Genomic DNA, 24,291 nt, shown 5'->3' on the forward strand with positions numbered 1-24,291 from the left:
ACTGACCGCCCCAAAGTAAGAAAATGGCCAAGCATGGACGTATAGACTGTGTAAATCCTAAGACCATTAATATCAGGAGGATAAGAACCAGATATAACAAGATCCAGATAACTGCTAATTCATTAGGTTTTTCTCAGAAACCCCCTTCGAAGTGTCTCATGCTAACACAATCTGTCTCCTACTAGAAATACTCATCTTGGAAAGATATTTTTATATCTGCAGTAAACGTATATGCATCAAAGCAGTTTTCAAGACACATCCAGTTCCTTTAACTATGACCTTGAAATAACCAAAGTACACGTAAATATATTCAGCTTCAAATGCATCACACTGAGGACACGAGTGGCATTCTTTCATAGCCAGTTCTTCCCTTCCAAGCACGTACCTGTAAAGAGCTGTTTTGGCAGAATTGTAGTTGGCCCTGATCAGGAGATGTGTCACATTGGCCAGGACGGTCATCAGCTGGTCACGATCGATCTCCCTTTTGTTATTAAAATCTCGGAAGTTCTCGGGCACCAGTCTCACCACGTTGAAGTACTCTTCGTAGGGCTGCAGTGACAGGCCCTCCGCCTGTGTGCTGACAGTGAGTCCATTCCCCTAACATTTGAAAACAAGATGAAATATGCCTGTCATTCCATTGAGCTGTCAAAAAGTGACATTACATTGGAATCCAGCAACCTGGTTAGGTTTTCACAGCAAACAGGCAGCGATGCATGAAACTCTTGGTCCACAGTTGTCAGTGAAAAGGTGTTTCACTGTGTTAATAAGGCAAGAGTCCACTTCGCTGGGGTCCAGTCACGTAGGAGCCCGCAGTTATCATCAACGCCGCCCATGTGACATCCCTACCCTTTCATTTAAGGCAGGAGTAGACAAAGCACATACAGTGAACGAGCCTCCAACTTTCACAGAATTGCTGTTAACAGCAGCGCTCTCCCTGCCACAGGCTGCAAAAGCAGGTGCACACGGCTCCCGATGAGACAACACAACACACTGGAACCCAAACGGGCCACACCTGGGCATCCCTCTGGGTGAGCCTGAGCTGGGCGTTTTTGTGGGAAGTGAGGATGCACCAATAGGGATGGGGATTAGAACCACAATGGCAATGATCTGCACCCACACAGCCACACACTGCCTAATCCCCTCATCCGAGGAGGCAAGGTATCATGGAGAATACAAGGACTGACAAGGTGGAAGAGTAGCTTCAAGGTCAGAGTGAGAAAGCATCTCCCTTTTCAACATGGAAAGGCGGGCGCACCCTGGAGATGACGGGAAAAGCAGCACATGCCGTCCAGAGGCAACTCCAGAAACGGGCCCACACTCACGCGGCCTGGACAGGGCCTAGAGAAGCCGAGCACTGCTGAAGGGCCACCCTGGCCTTGCCCACCTCATGGGGTCAGCCTCGCCCAAGCCACTTTTGATCACAAAACTAACCTCACCTCTTCAAGCCTTAAGCTCTGAGGCGAAAGCAATGCCATGGGAAATTACCTTAATGATGACGTCAGCGTGAGACATGAGGTCACTGTCCATGGCCTCCACGGGAATATCGTAAGAGACTGTGTATTTCAGGAACCCGCCGAAAGCAGTCAGCTGAAATGGTTAAGGCAGAATGAACACCGGATGGGAATATAATAACAATCACTGTCCCTACAAGAGGAAGTGGCCATTAGGCTCCGTCTGGAAGCAAGCAGTCCGTGGGCATATCCGGTGGACCCTTTGCTTAACTGCTACCACCAAAGGCAGGCAGGGCATCAATGAAATGCACAGGAGAAAAAACATGTGTTCCTTTTTAGAGCCCGCAAGGTAAATACGTTCCTATAGACTTCTGTTGGTCACACCATGGGCGCTTATTTCACCTGAATATTTTAGGAGATGAGGACTTTGATTCAGGAAGACAACCTCAGCATTTTGATTTCATTGCTCTGCTTGCAAGAGAACAAGGAACGAGTTTTTCTGCTAGTCCAAGGAAGGACTGAAAGTCCGAATTCCTAATCAGGTATCCTTTCATATAAAATAGAGATTTTCTTTCCGATGGGTGTGTGACAATAGAATGTTCAGAATTCAATGTGGCACCATTATAAACAGATCTAGGATTAGAATTTGCTGGAAAAATTAGCATTTTCAAAAAGAGGTACTTTGGAAAAAAGTAAAAGACAAGTTACAAAATTAAGAGACAGCCATTCAGTTAAATGGTGATGCACCCTGATGTGAGCGTGCTCTGCTCTGAAAATACACCACGCCTTCAAAACAAGCCCCAGCCCGGCCGAGGCGACTGGGGAGCTGCAGTGTTGAGACACGGTCCCCCAGGCAAGGATCTGGAGAAGGGGACTGGGAACACCAAGTTGAAGAGACCATCAGTCCTAGAAACCAACTTTACACATTGAGGAATCATCGCCTACATTTTTGTTAAAATAGAAAACAAAGTATCCTATCTGTCCCTACATGTGAATTTTCTGTAATTAACAACCTGTCCTGATCCCCAAACCGAGGGAACAGCACAACAGCCCCATTGGCAGGAGGAACCTTCCCTGAGCAGCTGCCATGAGCCAGGCCCTCCACGGAGCCCTGGGGCTCCAAGCCAAGTCTATGGAGCATGGCTGTGGTTACCACTCCATGGAGGCCTGCGTGACCCAGGGACTCAGAGAAGGCAAGCAGAAAGTGTGTCACGGAGAAGAGGGCCAGACTTCACAGAACACATGGCATAAGGAACTGGGCCACAAAGAACAGAAGCTCAAATTCGAGTGATGCCCTTGACTGTCCACAGCCAAGATCTCGTGCAGCAGAGGCAAAGTCAAAGGTTACAAAATGCTCTCGCACACCCCCAAGTGGCAGGTGAGGCTACTGCAAATGCCAGCAGCAGGCTTTGATGCGCTCCCAGGTCACCAGGCAGGACGTACCTTATTTCCGAGGTAGGCCTCAGGCGCTGACCAGTAGTACTGTGGCGCCAGCCTCTTCAGGACCATGGTGTTGTTGATGCTGACCTGATGCCGCCCGCCCAGCCCATCCTGCTGGGAGCGGATCTTACTGGGACTGATCAAGTCTGTGACCAGCCACCCAGACATATCCTTCACCTTAAAAATGAAATTCAAAAAGTTTGTAAGATGAAATAGAAATCATATGGGACTTCCCCCAGTCCACGCGAACACGTTCACACTGAAAAGCCAGATGCAGAAAGCCAGGAATGATGCTATCACATAACACACTGTTATTGTTGAACTCCACGTCCTGTGGCCCTTCCACTCGCCAAAGGACTGGAGACACCTGAGGGCAAGTCCAGCAAACCCCAAACCCCAAAGAAAGCCCATGGATAGATTCTGTAGATTTAAGAAATCAAAGAACTTAATAAGCCCCCGATCTGAGATGTTCCGGATCTGGAAAGATTTGCAGCACTGACATGACCCCACAAGTGGAAAATTCCACAGCTGACTCACGTGATGGGTGGCAGGCACCACGCAGGTGCACTACAACGAGGGTATCCGCTTGCCTTCAGGCCATGTGAACAAGGCGTGTAGGAAACACACACGAATGGTGTGTTTAGACTTAGGTCCCCTCCCCAAGACACCTCATTCTCCATATGCACATATTCACAAGTCTTTGGAAATCCCAAGTCTGAAACAGGTCTGGTCCCAGGTATATCAGAAAGCGGATGTTCAACCTGGGAAGGCACTGAACAAACTGCCTTTTGCTAACTCTCACTCTCCCTTCTCTGTCACCTCCTGCTTTCCCCTGAAAATGGACGACAGTCTGCAGCTCCTATTACTCCCAATCTGTCACCTGCATGGAGGTGACAAGTCTTCTCCCCAGGGTGGCAGGCAGTGTTCTCTGCCATCATCAGTGTATAAGCCTTGTGTTGGACAGCTCCTCCCTAACTTCCTGCCTTGGCCCCCCACTCAGTCCACCCCCCCTATCTCCCTGTACCTAAAACACCCTGCCTGACCTCAGAATCCCCAGCCACTTGTTCCCGCCCTGGTCACTGGAGCACATTCCATCCCGCCCCTGCCACTTCTCTGAGCTGACACAGTCACATGCGCCCAGGTCCTAGGGGTGGAAAGGGAGGTGAGAGTGGCCTTCCCCAGCCATGTACTTCCTCATGGAAGAAACGTACACACACCATGCCACCCTGCTACTTTGAGAGGGAAAGGCACATGGAAGCGGACACCTGACATAGAACATTTAGAAGCACTCTTAGGAACCGGCTGCCTTGATCCACGACAATGTCATCCCACAAGGACAAGAGGGACTCAGGCAAGTCAGCCTCGTGGCTTTGGTCACACAGCTCAGAGAGAGCTGGTGTGAGAGGAGCCGCTTCTTCAATCCCACTCCAGGCTGGCGCCTCCCACCTGCCCAACAGGCCACGCCAGGCTGTCGCAGACATCGGAGACGCCAAAGCAGAAGCACTCGGTGCAGCCCTGCGGGTCTCTCTCCTTTAAGTTGTAGAATCCCGGTTTGCAACGGTCGCAGTCTTTCCCTTCGACATTGTCCTGCAAGTGAGGGAAAAGATTGCTTTGGGGAAGCAGCACGCCGAGGCATTTGGTGACCCACGGAGGCTCAACGCACACACGAAGCCTTGCGAAGACAGAACAGATCAGAGAGTGTGAAATAAACATGGTTTGCTAGTGCTGCCGACAACAGGGCTGGTGCTCTTGGAGCCGGGTCATAACATTTAAACAGCTTGTTCCGTTCTGGTTTAAATCTTCCAATTTTTGCTGATATTACAACCATTTTAAAGTCTGAAGAGGGCTGTACAATTGTGCATCCTACCCATCAACTCTTGAGATTCTTTTTGAGCACAAACCACACAGGTCTCAGACTCTGCTGATGTGTGATTTAACGACGCAGGGTGCGGCAGGAAATGCCACGGATTATGGGGAGGTTGCTACTGCCATCACACGGCCCAATGAAAACTCTGGCGGCTACTCCATTCACAAATTGCTTGTTATCGCTTGATTCCTTTTTTAAGAGAATCCAAATGAACGCGTCTGCCTTGAATTGGCACCTGGAACTCTTGCAAACACAGAGCTGGAAAAGTGCATTGCAGAAGAATGAAGCCAAGGCCTGTGAAACGGGATGCAGGGTTTGCTTCATCCCGCAAGGCTCAGGAATGCCTTGGAGCGGAAGGCCGCCGCCAAGAGGTACCAAGAGAGAAAACCAGGTGCCCGTGGAGGTCCAAGGACATCCAAGGCAGCCGACTCCCTGTGACATGCCCTGCTTCCCGGCAGGGAGCCGAGGGGAGTGGAACCTTCCTGCCTTGCGTGAGAACTGATCACCTGAGCTCATGGGCACCCACGTGTCTCAGAGAACTCCCAAGGCAACTGGGAGCATCTCTGCTCTGCACACTCACCTTGCAGAGACATGGCTCTGCGCAGGGGTCGTCATTCACGCTGCCAGCCGGGCTGCATTCACAGCGGACGCAGCTGGGGTAGCCCTTATAGCCAAACTGGCAGCGATCACATTTGTCTCCCGCGTAGCCTTCCTTACAGGCACACTGCCCCGGCCATTTCCCTGGAGAGAACACAGCGACAGTGACCCGACAGCAAGCTGCAAGAGGCTGAAAGCAGGGGTCAGGGAACGTTTTCCCATAAAGGGCCGGCAAGTGCATCTCCTAGGTTTTCAGGCCCAAGCATCTCAGACCAGCTGCCATTGCCCAAACACAGCACAGAGAGCGCACAAGCAAATGGCCACAGCTCGATGCCAATAAAACTTTATTCACAAAAACAGCCAGTGCACAGATCTGGGCCCTGGGCTGTCATTTGCCAAAACCTGGTTTAAGGAACAAAAGAGAGAGAGAGGGAGGGAGATAAAGTCCACAGAACTTGATGGAAAGGTGAAACAATTCAGTGGTTTTAGAAAAAGTTTGACATATCTCACACAATCCAGCTGCCCCATGTCTAAGAAAATGCCAGGAAAAATGAAAACATACATCCACAATAATATCTGTCCATGAGGATTTACAGCAGTGCTACTCACAACAGCCAAAAGTCAGAAACAACCCCAACGTCCATCAATTGATGAACAGACCTGTGCAAGGGGTAGACGCACACCCGGAAAGGTGACTCAGCAATAAAAAGGAATGGCTTGCTGACTCATGCTGCAACAGAGACGGACCTGGAAACATACACCACGTGGAAAAGGCCTGCCACCACACAAAACTCTGCATAGTATATGGTTCCATTTACTTGTAATGGTCAATATGAGCAACTCTAAAGAAAGGCAGTAGATAACTGGTTGTCTAGGGCTCGGGAGTGGAAGGGGAGAGAGACAGGGAGTGACCACTAACGGGAAATGAGTTTGTTTATGGGATGATGAGAATGTCCTACTGTTAGATTGCGGTGAGGGTCACATCAATGAGTATATGGAATTGTATGCTTTAAATAGGAGAGCTGTATGGTAATAAATGATAAAAGCTTAACAACAACAACAAAAAGGCACAGAAGGACCAGCATCACGACACAGGGGGTTAAACCACTGTTTGTGATGCCAGCATTCCGTATCTCAGTGCTGGTTTGCATTCCAGCTGCTCCACTTCCAATCCAGCTCCCTGCTCATGTGCATGGGAGAGCAGCAAAAGACAGACCAAGTACTTGGACCCCTGTCACCCATGTGGGAAACATGGATGGAGTTCTAGGTCTCTGGCTTTGACTTGATCCAGTCCCAGCCATTGTGGCCATTTGAAGAGTAAACCAGCAGATGGAAGATCTCTCTCTCTCTCTCTCTCTCTCGCTCTCGCTCTTTCTCTCCCCACCCTGGCTGTCTCTCCACCACTCTGCCTTCCGAAGAAGTTAATAAAAGCACAGAGACAAATGGTGATGGGCAACAGGTGTCTTTACTTTTCATACCAGCTCTGAAACTTTCCCATTGTATGACCTCGGCCAAATTACTTTACTGTCCTGAGCTACAGGTTCCTTGTCTGTAAAATGGGTTAAGTAATTTCTATCTGCTATGACTGAAAAGCTTAAGTGATAGATTTTCAAATGAGCCCCATCAGGACAATTGTCACCACCACCACCACGCCACCACAGTCCTCATCATCCTCCCAGAACTGGGTGCACAGAATTGACTCAGGTGTTCAGTTTACCCTCTGCATTCCTGGCAGGCCCCAGGGCTGCACACCTGACCCTGCTGGTCAACATCCACTTTCCCTGCCCATGGCCGAGACTGCTGGGGCTGCGGGAGTCCCTGAACAGATGTGACCTATTCAGGACACTCTGCTATTTACAAGTCCATGTCCAGTTTTATGCAAAGAACACTGATATTTACAAAGTTAACCAGATGATTTGTGTGCTTTGTAAGATGACATATGCAGAAACTCTGTGTGCCTTCTAAGAGCTAACCAGACCAATTGCTATTGACTGTGTTGCACACAGGGCTTTAAACTGAGCCTTACTTCTTATCTGCTCAAATGTCATTTCATCAGGCCAACATGGTCACCTCCTCACCCCGTCTCTCCCTCTCCAATCATGCTTCCTATTTTTCCTTTATGCCTAGTGTACTACTGACACCTGGCATTATATCACTCATGCATTTGTTTGGTTAGTGTCTACCTGTGAGCAGCGACCTTGACCATCCTGTGCAAATACATATTCCTCAATTCTATTGAAACTCCCTGGTACATAGTAGGTACCTGATAAATATTTGGTAAATAAAGAATCAATAAAGAATCCTATCACTACAATGGTAATGTTCCACTAAATATACATTTTCCACCAACAAAAAAAATCAATTGAAAGCACAAAAATAAATCAAGTACTTACCATTGTGTAAATCAGAATGGAGATCATCCTTCACACAGACAGAACTGAGGGAGCCCACAGGGTCACAGTCACAAGGATGGCAAGGCTCATCTTCATAAGGAGAAACCTCAAAGACAGAAGTTGCCTGGGTTTAGCTTACTAGAAATCACCATGATATTGGCAATAATGCCAACCATAGTATCCATGATAGGATACTGGCTTTTTATTTCAGCTGAGACAATTCTGGTGATTCTGTGTACTGAGCAGGTGTGGGACCCAGCCAATACAGTGATCTCAAGCCAGGAAGCCCCAAACACCTGTGATGGTGACAGCAGTTAGCATCGTCCTTTCCAAGCACCACTGCCACCCAGCCCTGCTCACTCCATCTCTCAGAGCCACATCTTCAGCAACACCTATAACCAGAGCACCACCAGCACCTAGGTAACAACCTAGGGCAAGTCAATCGGAAGAATGACTGCCCATGTGTGTGAGCGACACGCAGCCACGTTAGTTATTGGCTGAATTGTCAACATCTATCATTGGTATTACCAGAGATCACACTACTAGGAAGCCCCCACATTTAACAGTAAACATTCATTCTACTTTGAGCAAAAACACACAGGACAGAGTAGGAGACAGCCAGCTGAAGAACACAGCTAGCTCAACAAGAACAGAAACATCACAAAAAGAAATGTGTCTCCAACACAGAGACTAAGGCTTGGAGAAGCCGCCTGCCAGCTGTGCCAAGACAATGGAGCTCAGCTGTGGCTAAGAACCAGTCTTACTTTGTGTGGTCGGTAGTATCCGTCGACACAGGTCTCACAGTTGATGCCCATGGTGTTCTGCAGGCAGTTGATGCAAACCCCTCCTCCTCTGAACTGGCCCTCAGTGTTCAGACTTCTCTTCTGATGTGCAACATGTTCATCATAGTAACAGTCGGTGGCTTTGTTGTGACAATTACATTCTAGGAGAATATTTTGACATCTCCATTAATATACAAAGGATGCCCTGTGTAGAGTAGACCTTTACCTACTCCAGTAAGTGTCTATGACTACAAATTAAATTAAAACTATGGAATAACTTCTTTGAGTAGGATACAGATGACAGTATGGAGAACAGTTGGGAAGAGATGGCAAAATAATAAATGTGCACACCCAGCTGACTCACAACTCTCTCTGGGGATTATCTTTTGCAGAAATGCATGCGTGTTTATGAACGGCACATACAGGGTCAGTCAGTGCGCCACTGTTTGGGTTAATAGACTGTTATGAGTCAGAATACCCATTAACAGGTAGCTGTTTAAATAAATTATATTACACTCATAAAATGAAACTTTGTTCATCTGTTTTTAAAAACACTATAAATTGCTGATCTGGAAGAATTTTCAGATTTGTCATTAAATATGAAAAAGTGGAGGTCAGTGCCGTGGCTCAATAGGCTAATCCTTTGCCTGCAGCGCCGGCACACTGGGTTCTAGTCCTGGTCGGGGCGCTGGATTCTGTCCTGGTTGCTCCTCTTCCAGGCCAGCTCTCTGCTGTGGCCCGGGAGTGCAGTGGAGGATGGCCCAAATATGAAAAAGTGTAAAGAATGGATTGCATATTGCATCATGTATGAGAACTGTACTGTGAGTGCACATACGTTGCTAAATGATTTATTTGCATAAAAACTTAGGATGAACCTTCTAGGAAATGACAAAAACTGGGAAGGATAGACATGAAGTGGATGTAATGTTTTTTACTCTTCATATTTCTATCTTGTTAGATTTGGACTCTTGTGACTATATTGTCTATCACATCCAAGACAATGAAGTTGAATCCAAATTAATAAAGGATAAAGGGATATATGGAAATGGGAACATTAAAAAGCAAGCCAATGAAAATACATTTAGGCTTCAATCACTTAAATTTTATTAAGGCAATCTGCTGTTTGGAAAACTATTTTGAATTTCTGAGAAAACGAGTAATCAAGTATAAAAGATGTTGAAATACCAAAACTTGAGTGCAGTAAGAAGAAGAGCTAGCTTTACAAGAATAGAAATATTGCTCTTCAAGTTGCAAGTGCACCTACCTTCACACATGTTTCCAGAAGACACTGTCCCAGGCCTCCAGGGCTGCTGATGGAACCCAGGACAGCACACATTGCAGGTCTCTCCACAAGTGTTGTGTTCACACTGGCACTGCAGCCTCTGCACAACAAGGGACACAGCACTGGGTCAGGAAACCTTACCTGCACGGCTCTCCTAATTTTACGCAGAAGAGAAGCTAGCACAGTCAAGTGAGATGACACACTTCACAATAGGGACTATACCAAACAATGCAGCATTTGCCTTTTGGGGAATAACACAGGCACGTAACCTGGTTATAAACACAAGTGATGAGGCATGCAGTCAGCCTCAGCCATGAGTTAACTAACAAGGTCATTTTCTAAAAGACATCTTGACTCTAAAGGGCTGTGAGCTCTCATTGATGATTTTCTTGGTGTTCATCTATTTTTCACCACCAAAAACAGAACAGTCCTATTCAAAGAATACAGAATTGCAAAGAAATGAAGAAGTCATTTCATATAAGTGCTTTAAAAGGAGATGTATCATTCACTTAATATTATGCTAAAACAAATAAAACTTTATTTTGTTTTAGTATCACAAAAATGGAAGGGTAAAAAATAGGAAGAAGGGAATCCTTTTTAAAAGTATAGATATCATTTAATAACTACATAATTTTGCTTGATCATCTCACAGAAAAAGAGGGCTTCAAAATTCATCAACCTATTGAATTATACACTTTAAAGTGGTAAGTTCTATGTGATGGAAGTTTTACCACACACACACACACACACACACACACACACACACAAAATCACAGTAAGATCTTAACCAGAAACATAAACTCCAAACAATGCAAAATGAAATTGTTTAAAGAAAGAAACCAACGATCTGAAATTTTTTGGCACACCATTGTATACCTTTCAATGTTTGCCTTGAATGAAAAAGAAGTATGCAAATATTTTCAGTACGGCTTCCACTGTGAAGTTTTAGTAAAATGTCAAATGCCAGAGCTCACCTTTGTCGTTTCATCCCATGGGCAGCTACTCGCATGGCCGTGGCAAATGCACATTCCTCCAACCGAAATGTCTTTTATTGAATAGTAATACTAAGAAAAAAGAAGTTAGCAACAAAGGTTGAAACCCCTTTATTTCAGTGATGTAAAAATGCTAGCATGCCCATGAATAACTCAGGTGGTTTAGGAACCATTATTGATCACTTAAATAAAATACTATTACATTTAAAAACTGTTTTTTCATGCACCAAGAATCCTTGTTTTCAATTAAAATAAATAATACTCAAATACTCATCAACAGAATGTAAGAAGTCAAAATATTTTTTCCAACTTGGCTGCATCTTAAACTAACTCAGTCATCTTCAAATCCTTGTTACTGACATCCCTAGAAAAATAGGTGAATTGAACATAGCATTGATTAAAACTGCTTAAAACATGTCACAAGCAAGATTTATCCCAGCTTGTAAAGTTAGTCAAGCACACGAAAATTTATAAATGTAAAATACAGCGCTTAAGATCTGCATGCAACACTTCCTCATGGTTTTGCATGGAAGTGTTGGTAGACTTCTTTTTAGATCTTATTTTCCATTATTCACTGCTAGTGTTCAGAAATCTGATTCAACTTTATTTACTGATTTTATAAATTGCAACACTGCCAAATTCACTTAGTATTTTCTAGTAGTTGCTTTGTAGATTTTCTTAGCTATACGATCGTGTCATCCACAAATAATGACAGTTTAGTCTCACTGTGAATTCTGTTTGCCTTTATCTTATTTGTATTATTGAAGAAGACCTTTATAAATAAATAATAAAACATTTCCAAGAGGAATAAAAAAAGATCTATCCAAGTAGAGAGAGAGATACAATGCTAATGGAATAAATGACTAACTTTTGTTAAAACATCTTTCAAAATTCTTCCCAAATTGATCTAAAGATTCACTGGAATCCCAATGAAAATTTGAGCAGGATTTTTTTTTTTTGGTAAAAATTAACAAACTGATTCTGTTATTTTTTATTTTATTTATTTATTTTTTGACAGGCAGAGTGGACAGTGAGAGAGAGAGAGAGACAGAGAGAAAGGTCTTCCTTTGCCGTTGGTTCACACTCCAATGGCCGCTGTGGCCGGCATGCCTTGGCCCGCGCACTGCACTGATCCGAAGGCAGGACCAGGTGCTTCCTCCTGGTCTCCCATGGGGTGCAGGGCCCAAGCACCTGGGCCATCCTCCACTGCACTCCCTGGCCATAGCAGAGAGCTGGCCTGGAAGAGGGGCAACCGGGACAGAATCCGGCGCCCCGACTGGGACTAGAACCTGGGGTGCCGGCGCCGCAAGGCGGAAGATTAGCCTATTGAGCCACAGCGCCGGCCAACAAACTGATTCTAAAATATGGAACAAAATATAAGGAACCTAGAATAACTATGTTAGCGCATTATTGTGCCTGACCTGAAGAGATGCTGCAAAACTACAGCAATCAAGCAAGCTTGTTGTTAGCATAAGTTAGTTTAGTGGCATAGCAGAGAGCCCAGAAACAGATTCATAATAACAAGGTCAGATAGTTTTCCGTTTTTAAGATTTATTTATGGCCAGTGCCATGGCTCAATAGGCTAATCCTCCGCCTGTGGTGCCAGCACCCCGGATTCTAGTCCCGGTCGGGGCGCCAGATTCTGTCCCAGTCGCTCCTCTTCCAGTCCAGCTCTCTGCTGTGGCCCGGGAGTGCAGTGGAGGATGGCCCAAGTGCTTGGGCCCTGCACCCCATGGGAGACCAGGAGAAGCACCTGGCTCCTGCCTTCGGATCAGCGCGGTGCATCGGCCACAGCGCGCCGGCCACAGCGGCCATTGGAGGGTGAACCAACGGCAAAAGGAAGACCTTTCTCTCTGTCTCTCTCTCTCACTGTCCACTCTGCCTGTCAAAAAAAGAGATTTATTTATATTTATTTATTGAAATAGTTACAGAGAGAGAGAGAGAGAGAATCTTGTATCCACTGGTTCATTTCCCAAAAGGCTGTAATGGCAGGGCTGGGCCAGACCTAAGTCAGAAACCCAGAATTCCATCTAGGTCTCCCAAGTGGGTGGCAGAGGCCCACGTACTTTGGCCATCTTCTGCTGCTTTCCCGGGTGTGTTAGCAGGAATATGGACTGGAAGCACAGCAGCCCCGACTCAAATCAGTGCTTGTATGGGATGCTGGTATGCAGGTGATAGCTTAACCCACTGCACCACAGCACTGGCCCTGGTCACACAGTTTTCAACAAAAGCATCAGAACAATTTAACGAAGGGAAGTCAAGTATTTTCAGTAAATGGTCCAAGAACACTTGTCTATGCACACAGGGGAAAAAGAACCTTGACTCCTATCTCACAACAAACACAAATGTTGAGACAGACCATAGAGTGAAAGCTAAGACTACAAAGCTACTAGAAGAAAGCATGGGGCCAGTGCCACAGCTCACTAGGCTAATCCTCACCTGCGGCACTGGCACACCGGGTTCTAGTCTCAGTCAGGGCGCTGGATTCTGTCCCGGTTGCTCCTCTTCCAGGCCAGCTCTCTGCTGTGGCCTGGGAAGGCAGTGGAGGATGGCTCAAGTGCTTGGGCCCTGCACCTGCATGGGAGACCAGGAGAAGCACCTGGCTCCTGCCTTCGGATCGGCACAGCGCCGGCCGTAATGGCCATTTGGGGGATGAACCAATGGAAGGAAGACCTTTCTGTTTGTCTCTCTCTCTGTCTATAACTCTCTCTCTCTCACTGTCTAACTCTGCCTGTCAAAAAAATAAATAAATAAATAAAGCCTAATACCTTGGCAAACATGAGATCAGCAAGTATTTTTCTGAGAGGACACAGAAAACATTAAACAACAAAGAAAAATGATACACTGGACTTGATCAGAATTAAAACTCCTGCTTAGAGCCGGCGCCGTGGCTCAATAGGCTAATCCTCCGCCTAGCGGCGCCGGCACACCGGGTTCTAGTCCCGGTCGGGGCGCCGGATTCTGTCCCGGTTGCCTCTCTTCCAGGCCAGCTCTCTGCTATGGCCAGGGAGTGCAGTGGAGGATGGCCCAGGTGCTTGGGCCCTGCACCCCATGGGAGACCAGGAAAAGCACCTGGATCCTGGCTCCTGCCATCGGATCAGCGCGGTGCGCCGGCTGCAGCGGCGGCCATTGGAGGGTGAACCAACGGCAAAGGAAGACCTTTCTCTCTCTGTCTCTCTCTCTCACTGTCCACTCTGCCTGTCAAAAATAAAAAAAAAAAAAAAAAAAAAAAAAAAAAAAAAAACTCCTGCTTATCTAAGTCACAGGGGAATGAATAAGAGAAGACCCTTGCAACATATACGTATCTGATGAAGGACTTGTATAAAAAATACAGATCTTGTATAACTCAGTAAAAAGGAGAACAAAAGCTCTGAGCAGATACTGCTAAGCACAATCTCCACATGAGTCCATCAGAGAAGTACAAATGACATCACAGGAGACGTGAGTACACACAGATGAGAACAGCCAACAGAACAACGACAAAACTAAATACTTGGAGTCAGGCGGTGCAGCCAGGACTGCCTCTCACTGTTGTTACAATGAATGTAAAATCTCAAAGCTACTTTGGATAAAAGTTCAGCAGCTTCCTGAAAAGCTAAACATACCGCTATAACCTAGGAATTCCACCCCCGGGCTACTGAGGGAATATAAAAACATTTCTCCATGCAAGCTTTGTACACTTAGCTGTATATTTTCCTAATTATAAATTATACCTCAAATTTTTACATTTGAGATTTAAAAGCACGCACTTGCTGAGGATCAGACGTGGAACTATACTCGAAGAGTGAAGAACAAAGGCTACTCCATTCAACACACTGAGTACTCTGGGGACAGTGTGGGGCTGCAGGGACGTGAGGGTACTATCTGGCCCACCATCTACTTGATTTACTAATTTATTTATAATGTTCATTTATGCCTTCATTTGAAAGGCAAAAAGACAGGAACAGAGATCTTCCACCTGCTCGTTCACTCCCCAGATGCCCACCACAGCCACAGCTAGGAACCCAGCACAGTCCCAGTCTCCTACATGTGCGGTAGGGACACAAGTACTTGATCATTACCTGCTGCCTCCCAGGGTGTGCATTAGCAGAAAGTTGGATTGGAAACAGGGTGTGGACTGAAATACACACACTGTGATAAGGGATGAGGGTGTACCAGGCAGGGACTTAACCACTGTGCTAGACAGCCACCCCAACTACGATCTACTTTAAACGGAGAGTCAAAACAAATGAGATGGGGGTCAGGGCTGTGGCATAGCAGGTTAAGCCAGTTCTTTCCTGGCTGCTCCACTTCCAGCTCCCTGCTAACGTGCCCGGGAAAGCAGTGGAAGATGGCACAAGTGCCTGGCTCCTGGCTTCAGCCTGGCCCAGCCCAGGCCATTACAACCATCTGGGGAGTGAACCAGCGGGTGGAAGACCTCTCTGTCTCTCCTCTCTCTCTCTCTCTGTAACTCTGCCTTTTAAATAAATAAAATACATCTTTTAAAATAAATAAACAAAATGAAACATAACGACTCTTGATGAGGATAGAACAGATGCGACAGAAAAGGCCAACCTGGGAGGAAATGTATAACGAAACAGAAAAGAATATTTCCCTTCAACAAAATGAACTCTCCCCACGATCTGAGCACTGCCGGTACTCACTCGTCTTGTAACGATTGGATCAAGTTCTTTAGGTTCCCGGTGGCTCAGGGTCATAAGGTCCGCGTTGAGCGTTCGAATGCGCTGTAGGCGCAGGCGGATGTAGCGTGCCGACGTGAATTCCAACAACTTGGGGGAAAGATCGTCAGCACTCGGTCTGCCATTGATTAATGATGTGTGAATCTGAATAAAGATGGAGACATCAAAATAGGCAAATATCAGTTTCAAGCCTGCAAACTATGGCCCTGGATGATTAACTCTGGGATAGCCCCTTTATAAAGATACCATCTACAAATTAAAACAAGACAGCTAGGTGCTGGCAAAAATCTCTCCAACACTTGTGGACGACTCCTGACTCTGCATGATTTCAACACATCTTCAATCTACTGAAAGCGAACCATGGCAGTATCCCAGAGACGGATGGACATCGTTGAACAAGGCCACTTCTCCCAGTGTGGGGCAGGATACTTTCATATCCATCCCTGAAGCAAATTCTGAACACATAGAGAGGCTGGGAGAACTAAGAAACAGTGCTAAAAAGCCTTCATGACGTGGGTTCTCTTGATTGCCTCTGCTCTTAGAACAGCACAGGAATTCTGCAGAACTCCTGCCGTGAACAGCGCTCCAGAGACAGCACCAAGCCAGGTGCTACTAAGGAAAAGCTCTTTCTTCACTACTTTTACAGGAATGTGTACCATCTGGGGGTGCTGTGCCTTGAGCTGTCACACCAGTCCTTGACACCCACCAAAAAGGGAGAACTTCCCTGAGAAGACGGGAAGCTACGGGTTGACTGTCTCTAACATGAAACTCCAAACTTCAAACTCCACAATGTTCTGAGCCCCGACATGAAGCCACAAGTGGGAAATTCCACACCTGACCTCAGGTGCTGAGTTGCAGTCAAAACGCAGGTGCACTAAAACATGCTTAGACTTGGGGCCCATTCCCAACATATTTCATTAGATACATGCAGAGATTCCAAAATCCAAAAATACCCCAAAAATCAGAGACATTTCTGGTTCTGAGAGTTGCAGGTAAGGGACACATAACCTGTGTTTCTTCTAGAGACATTTTAACTCTCCCCTTAATATTTCAGGCCCTGGTGTAAGGGGTGCTACCCCCTCTGAAGAAGGTTCCAGAAGGGAAGAAACCAACAAGGTAAAATGGATCCACAGTGAAATTCACCATAGCAGACACCTTGGAGGCTACTTTTAGCAGAGCTAGAGAATTACATGAAAGGCGTGTGTGTGGCCAGACCGATTTTGAGTGTTTAACATCGGCTCCTACCTATGGCTATCTGAACACCCGAGACCAAGGGGCTCTTGTGAAAAGCCAGGTGTACATACCTCCCCATGCTCCAAGGGCACCAGTCTAGAGTAATACGAGGTGCAGATCACTTCATCATCAGCCCTGTATGTGGGCGGTCCCCGCGTGGGAGTTATATTATAGCGCGTCAAACACTCCGTGTCACTGACTGCGTAATACTGCCAGGGGCTGAACGTGGTGCCATCCAGAGAACGCTCCAAAATCCAGTTTCCAGGCCGAGGGGAGTTGGCAGCTTTAATGATGACATAGGCAACTTGGAAGACCTGGAATGAAGACCGCGGAGGATGTCAACCCAGAATCAGGATAAGCCAGACACAGAAAGACAAGCACTGCGTGATCTCTCTCTCATGTGAAGTCGGAAACAGTGGGACTCACAGGAGCAGGAAGCAGATGTTAAAAAGGTTGGGAAAAGGGGGAAATGGGGAGATTTTGGTGGATGGGCACAAAGCTTTGGTTATGTAGGACAAAGGAGCTGTCCAGGGATCTACTTAGAGCAATGTGTCTATACGGAACAATACAGTACCATCACACACACACACGCATGCACGCACATACACACATACACGGTAACTCTCTGAAGTGATGGACAGGCTCATCACCTGGATTGTGGTGATCACTTCACAGCATTCATGTATGTCAAGTCATCAGGCTGTACACGTTACAACTTTTTAAATAGAATTAGTGCCAGGTGCTCAAACACCAAAGTGTTTACTCAAAGGATTGTTTATGTGACAACTTCGATTTTTTGTGTGCTTTTCAGTATAGCTGCAAGTATATATTATTCAAAAATGTGTCTTCCAAATATTCAGGATTAACTCAAAAAGTCCTCCTGGAGCACGTGTTTGGCATAGAATTCCTGGGTCTGAGTCCGAGCTCCACTCCCAATACCAGCTCTGTGCCAATGCCCACACTGGGACGCAGCTGGGGATGCCTCAACTGCTTGGGTACCTGCCACCCACGAGGGAGACTGGACTGAGTTCCCAGCCCCCAACACCAGCCATTGTGGGTAACTGCGGATTGAACCAGTGGATGGGATCTCTCTCTGGCTGCCTGGCTGGCTCTCTCTCTTTCTTTCTCTCTCTTTCTTTCTGCCTTTTGAATAAATAAAATAAGTGAATAAGCATTAAAAAGTACTCACAAGTACATCTGTATAGAATTAACAGCATTAGTATTAACATAATTGCATATTAATTCTAATTGGCAATAGTAACAATAAATGAGTTCTGCTACTAGTAGTGTTAAATGCATATCTCATATTGATTTGGAGATGGCATATCTGAAGAAAATAGCCCACTACATGTCTTTCAGAATGGCTAAATTTCAAAACACTGACCACACCAAATGCCAGCAGGATGTGGAGAACAGGAGCCCTCACTCTTGCGGGTGTGAATGCAAAGTGATCCAGACATTTTGGGAGACAGTTTGGCATTTTCCCACAAAACCAAGCATACTCACCTTATGATCCAGCAACTAGGCTCCTTAGTATTCAACCAAATGAGCTAAAAATGTATGTTCATTTAAAGCCTGCATGGGGGTGTTTATAGCAGCTTTATTTGTAACTGTCAAAACTTGGGAGCAAACACCAAGTTCTTCCACAGGCGAACATACAAACTATGGTATACCCAGACAATGGAGCGTTACTGAGTGATTAAAAAAATGAGTTCTCAAGCCACAGAAACCCACAGGGCATCCTAAATGCACATTACTAAGTGAAAGAAGACACTCTTGAAAGGCTCTATATGAATGATTCCAGCTGTCTGACATTCTGGAAAAGGCGATTCTATGGAGACAGTAGCAATATTACAGAGGAAGGACAAAGAGATGGGGCACAGCAGATGTTTAGGGCAGTGCAACCGTCCTGTATGCTACTGTAGTGGTGGACACAGGCTGCATATTTGTAAAAACCCACAGAAGGATAGGCATTGTGAAACAGCAAGTTAAACCACAGCTTGGGACGCCCACATTCCATATCGAATGCCTGGGATCGAGTCCCACCTCCACTTCTAATCCAGTTGCCTGATGGTGCGCACCCTGGGAGGCAGCAGGTGATGATTCCCTATGTGGGAGACTTGGATGGAGTGCCAGGCTTTTATTTTCAGCCTGGCCTAGACCTGGCTGTTGTGAGCATCTGGGGAGTGAACCAGCAAGTGAAAGCTCCTCTCTCTCTCTCTCTCTCTCTCTCTCTCTCTCTCCCCTGCACCTTATGTCACTCCTGATTTATTTAAATACATAAATAAGTATGTAACTAAAATGTTTAAAACACCCCTACGATATACATCAAGAATAGACCCTGATATTAACTATGGACTTAATTAGTGGCAATATTGGATCATCACTGGTAATAAATGCACCACTAAAATGCAACATGCAACTAACAGGAGAAGCTGGCAGGGGAGAGAGTAGGTATATGGGAAATCTGTACTTTCCACTCAGTTTTCTGTAACCTAAAACTGCTTCCAAAAAAGAGTCATAATTAAAAAATTAAAAGTCAGAGCAGGAAGGAAACAACGTGGGGGAAAAGAAAATGTAGAGGATTCAGAGTATAGCAAAGTAGCCAGACAAATCAGATTCAGAGAAGACACTTGCTGATCCCAAGCCCCAAAGTGGCACTAAGAAGGAACCACCTCTCCAACAACTGAGTCTCCCCAGGATCACCTCCAGAGACAGGAAATCCATTAGCTCCTGAGACCATCCCCTGTTTGATGACAACTATGCACTAGGGATTTATTTGTTTGTTTGTTTGTTTGTTTTTAACACTGATCCAAAGTCCCCCATAGATTCTGTATTCTGGAGCTCCAAAAAAAGATGTTGAATCCCTTTCTTATGCAACTGGCCATCAAGTATTTGAACTTAACTATCACACTGATCACCTCTAGAACCCAAAGTCTTCTCATTCTTAACTTCAGCCTTGGGGTTTCCTGAAAACACCCATCCTTTAACCCAGGGGTGGGGAGCGTCCAGCCCACAGGCTGTATAAGGCTCATTAAATCATTCGATTTGGCCCTGCTAAGGCAACTGCAGGCAGGACTCAAAATTCAATACATCTATAGCAGGCTCATTTTTAAGTTAATAATTTCATATGGCTGGCGAAGGATTTTATAAATATCCTAATGGCCCTTGGCAAAAAAAAAAGTTCCCCACCCCAAATCACCTCATTGTGATACTCTAGACACAACCTTATCTTCCTCCACAGCCTTCCCAGGCCACAGCAGAGAGCTGGACTGGAAGAGGAACAACTGGAGCTAGAACCCAGTGCCCATTTGGGATGCCGGTGCCGCAGGCGGAGAATTAACCAAGTGAGCCACAGCACTGGCCCCAACACAACCTTATCTTAACATGTGGTTCTCCTACACCTGTTTTCTGAATTGAAAAGGACAAATTGAAAATGCCACATCTCTTGTCTCAGTAATTCAGCCTTGGCACGCACCTGCTTTTCTGAAGGTAAACTACAATTCCTAACTCAGGCTGGGGTTGCAAGCAACAGCAACAATAAAAATGCTTTTCTCCATGGGAACTGTCATTTACTCCGGACTTCCTCTTACCCAGGCTGACATAGGGGCTTATCTTCAAAGTCCAGTACTTCATATTTGTAAATAGTTATATACCATATGTATATATAGGTGTACATACTTATATGTGTGCATATATATATACATAAAACATATGTGCATGTGTTGGGTAAAAGAGTTGTTCACTAATTTTGAGCCTGACTTTTGGGGTTTTCTTAGGTTGGTTTCTTATAGCCTCTACCCAACTTGGCCCCACCAATCTCAGGGCCACAAGAGATCCTGAAACCTGACCCATCACAAACTAAAAAAATGCTGCATTCAGCTACTGTAGGGAATCCCTAAGGAAGGACAAATCTATCTCATAAAAATGTCATTCACCCACAAGAAACGTTCCCAAACAAGTTAAGTCTGCAAGTGACACACGTGCACAGTGATAAGGCCATCCAAGTTCATATGCCCTCTGGAAGGCAGCCACTGCTTCTCAAGTGCATTAGAGGCAAAATACTGTGTACGGGGTTTTGATAATAAGGACAAGGGAGAACATCCTCATATTTATTCACTGCTATGCAACTGTTCTGCACAGATTTTACCCTAAAATGCTCTATGAGCATGTGGGCCATGGTCACCCACCACGTGGCATAGGATAAACTAGCAAGAGAGAAGGCAGGGTAATTTACAAAGACATCTGAAACGGAATGCATCTACCTTCTATTTTCCAGTTTCACATCTGAAAATGGAGCGAACTAACAGGCCTACCAGTGTGGCAAGCACTTCACTCACCTCACTTTCAATCTCGACCAACAGCATCATTGTTATGTACCCATTTTACAGGCTTAGAAAATGATGTAAACAGAAGTCAAGGAACAGTCACTGGGCTGCAGGTCCCTGTGAGGAACTGGGTGGTCCCTGTCCAGAGTACTTACCCATCACAGTACTGCCTGCCACAGCACTGCCCTCCAAGATCCACACATAATTTCGGTCACACAGCCTTCTTGTTGTAGTGCCCCCTCCCGCTAAAAGACTCCTACATTCACTTAGAAACCAAGTTCACCCCAGGATAAGCACAGTGATAGTTGTTGCAGGTAATTCTCTGGTTTCCATCATGAAAACCCAGGATGGACAGGATGGAGAATGATGAAGAAAGAAAAGTTAGTGACGGTTAATGCTTATAGAGCACCATGGGTTATTAGAATTACGAACTCTTGGAATCTGCATGGCTACATTATTCCTGTGAAGCAAGGACTATCAGTCCCCAAACACACACTTTACAGATGTGGAGACCGAAGCACAGAACTACAACCCACAGGTAGTCTGCACCACCCAGCTAGTCCGTACTCTTTGCCACTATGCTGCACCACTGCTACGGGTTATGGAAAAGGGAGACAGAACTCACATACTGAAGCAAATGGTGAGTCCTAACCCATTTTGTCCAACCTCTTACCACAACCGTTTATTTCAATACCATGTTCTAGGGCAGTCTCCAACCCATACCAGCTTGTAGACTGAAACTGAGTGACCTGCAAGGGAATGATGTCAGGAGGAAGAACAGCTGTGATGGACAGACTCAGGGAGCAACTGGTGAACCCTTTTCTTGATCTTGACCCAGGCAAGGTCTCCAACCAGAGGAACCAGAACCGAGAAGGAGACTGTGATCTGGAAGTGTGAGAAACAGCAGCAGGCTCCTATGGAGACTCCAGGTACCGCTCAGCGCTGTTAGGAACTAAAGAACCTCCCACAAACTTCCTACGGTGAAGCCCCAACTCTCCATATGCAGGGCACGACTGTGGGGGGCATCAAGGTAAACTGAGGCTGAGGCAACGTGACTGGTGTCCTTGTGAGGGCAGGAGATTGGGTCACACACACATACACACACACACAGAGGTAAGACCGTGGGGGCACATGGGGTTGGAATTCCCTGCATAAGCCAAAGAGAACGGCCTCAGAACACCCTGATCTTCTACTTCAAGCCTCTGGAACTGTGAGAGAGTAAATGTCTCTAATCGGAGCCACCCACATGCGGGCTTCGTTAGGGCCTCCCCAGCAAACTCATATAAATGTGAATTCACCAATTGTGTGCTGACAAGCAAGTCTTCTAGATCATGTGGAGAAGTGAGGGGCTCTCCATTAGGATGTACGATTGTAAACCTTTTGTCCAAACAAATCCATGGCATTTCTGTTGCCCTTCTTTTGCCTGGTTAGCTAAACCGTCTTTTCTCTGGATATAAGGTTGGCTGAGCACAAACTGATGATGTAGGGGTTTTCCCCAGACTCCCGACCGTGGCGGCGCTGCCAGCCCTGCAGCTGATCCAGCCGTTTTCAAATCCACTTTCATCGTGGTTTTCCACCCAGTGGCCCTCGTTAATGATCACTGGAATGCACATAAACAGTGTCACATAAATAAAGTAGGCTCACATCAAACACTGCTGTCTACAGAGGAATCCAGACAGGAATTTTCATGCGGGCTTCAGTCTTAACGTAAATATGTTAAACCCACAGCAGGCTCAGATGTTTGAAAAGTACAGATAGGGTTATTTTCCAAGGTCAGAGGTCCATTTCCCACGTGTGAGGGCGACTGTTGTCTCCTCCACACAGAGAAGGCAGTCTCTGCACACTGAGCTCTCACGGCACCGACAGGGGCCCAAACCACACGTGACCCCCTTCTGGAATTCTCCACGGAAAGATGGACTTGCCACCATGGCAGCCACTGAGCAGTGACTGAAGGTACACCTTCTCCCTCACGTGAGGGAAATGAATTTTTGGCAGACAAAAGGGATTCGATTAACAATTAAGTATATTTGATAAATAAAAATGGAGCACTTCAAAAGGTTTGTGGGAAAGGGAAGAAAAAGATTAAGTGCATTCTGGTTCCAAACAATATTTGAAACCCATGCATATGACGGGTTTTTAAAAAACCATGGAAAGTGCATAGTATGAAAAACTCATTCTTTAATGAACAATTTTCCTTGAAATGTCATTTATTTTATATATTTTAGTTAACTGTTTTGTTGCTGTTCCCTCATTTAAGACCAGTAGACACAATTAACAGGCAAAAAGAAATAATTTCATGGATGGGAAGAGAATTTTGGAATACAAATAGATTTGTTTTGCTTTAAATTTGGCATTGACGCTAGAAGAATACAAGAAACATGTCCAAGCCTGGTAACTTTTTATTCTCCTGCTTCATTATCTTTTTGCTTTTTCTTTTAATGGTGGGCAAAGATGTTTACAAGTAACAATAAATATAAATGAAGCAGATTTCTTTCCTTAAAATCCTACAGATTCATGTGTCGGAAAATCAAGAAGTATTCATTTTTGAGCCATACGGAGACATTTACATTTGACATTGAGATAAAGTGAGACGCTGCCTGACAAAGGGCATAAAGACCTGAGTCCATCTACAAAGTAAAGAGTAACCAGTTGTCTGAAGATGCGGGAAGAGGAGTTAAAACACCTGTCAGAAGGAGTTCTGTTCCCCATCAGCATGGAAGACAGTTTCCCAGACAGACACCCCTAAGCTGCGCCATGGTCCCCAGTCACGGTTTCCATCCAAGGATAACTGATTGTGCCACTTTGTCGAAGACGTGGAAACAGACGTAAGAGGCCAGTTTCCCTTCCTAGTCTCCATGTCCATGTCCCCATGGCTTGACAGCAGCAAGTGTTCTGGAATAATTTTGAGAAACTGGTGGAAAATCCATTGGGACTACCGCAAGAGCACAACCAGTGATGGCTCTGAATGCCCACCCTGGGACTTGCCCCTTTAAGCTCCCTGAAACAGCCTCGCTCCCATAGAATTAAAGAAGCCCACTGTGGAATGTGGTCACAGCACATCCTCAGGCCCAGGACATGCAATACGTGCCATTCCAGTCCCCAGCTCAGAACCATGGCCTTGGCCACAGCTGTTCAGTTTTCACCTGTGAACAACTTAGACTTTGAAATGACTCTAGGCTTTTCTCCAAAACGCAACCTCCTTTTGAACAGGTTGGGACAGAGGTAGCAATAAACAGGGCCCCTTGTA

General features: G+C 45.8%; 1 protein-coding gene across 2 annotated transcripts in view; it reads right to left on the reverse strand.

The window, feature by feature from the left end:
* LAMA1 (laminin subunit alpha 1) overlaps positions 1–24,291 on the reverse strand; it is a 177,003-nt gene that overhangs the window by 93,144 nt on the left and 59,568 nt on the right. For both annotated transcript variants that reach the window (XM_051851430.3, XM_089305317.1), the window contains exons 4-14: positions 16,788–17,030; positions 15,448–15,627; positions 10,787–10,876; positions 9,795–9,912; positions 8,513–8,691; positions 7,749–7,854; positions 5,339–5,499; positions 4,338–4,478; positions 2,895–3,068; positions 1,486–1,587; positions 386–597 (exon numbers count right to left, since the gene is read on the reverse strand). In XM_051851430.3, coding sequence (XP_051707390.3) covers positions 386–597; positions 1,486–1,587; positions 2,895–3,068; positions 4,338–4,478; positions 5,339–5,499; positions 7,749–7,854; positions 8,513–8,691; positions 9,795–9,912; positions 10,787–10,876; positions 15,448–15,627; positions 16,788–17,030 — 1,706 coding nt within the window. The remainder of the gene's footprint in view (positions 1–385; positions 598–1,485; positions 1,588–2,894; positions 3,069–4,337; positions 4,479–5,338; positions 5,500–7,748; positions 7,855–8,512; positions 8,692–9,794; positions 9,913–10,786; positions 10,877–15,447; positions 15,628–16,787; positions 17,031–24,291) is intronic.

This window comes from Oryctolagus cuniculus, chromosome 10 (genome assembly GCF_051225735.1).
Source record: "Oryctolagus cuniculus isolate XC-2025 breed Fujian yellow rabbit chromosome 10, ASM5122573v1, whole genome shotgun sequence".
NCBI classification, from domain to species: Eukaryota; Metazoa; Chordata; class Mammalia; order Lagomorpha; family Leporidae; genus Oryctolagus; species Oryctolagus cuniculus.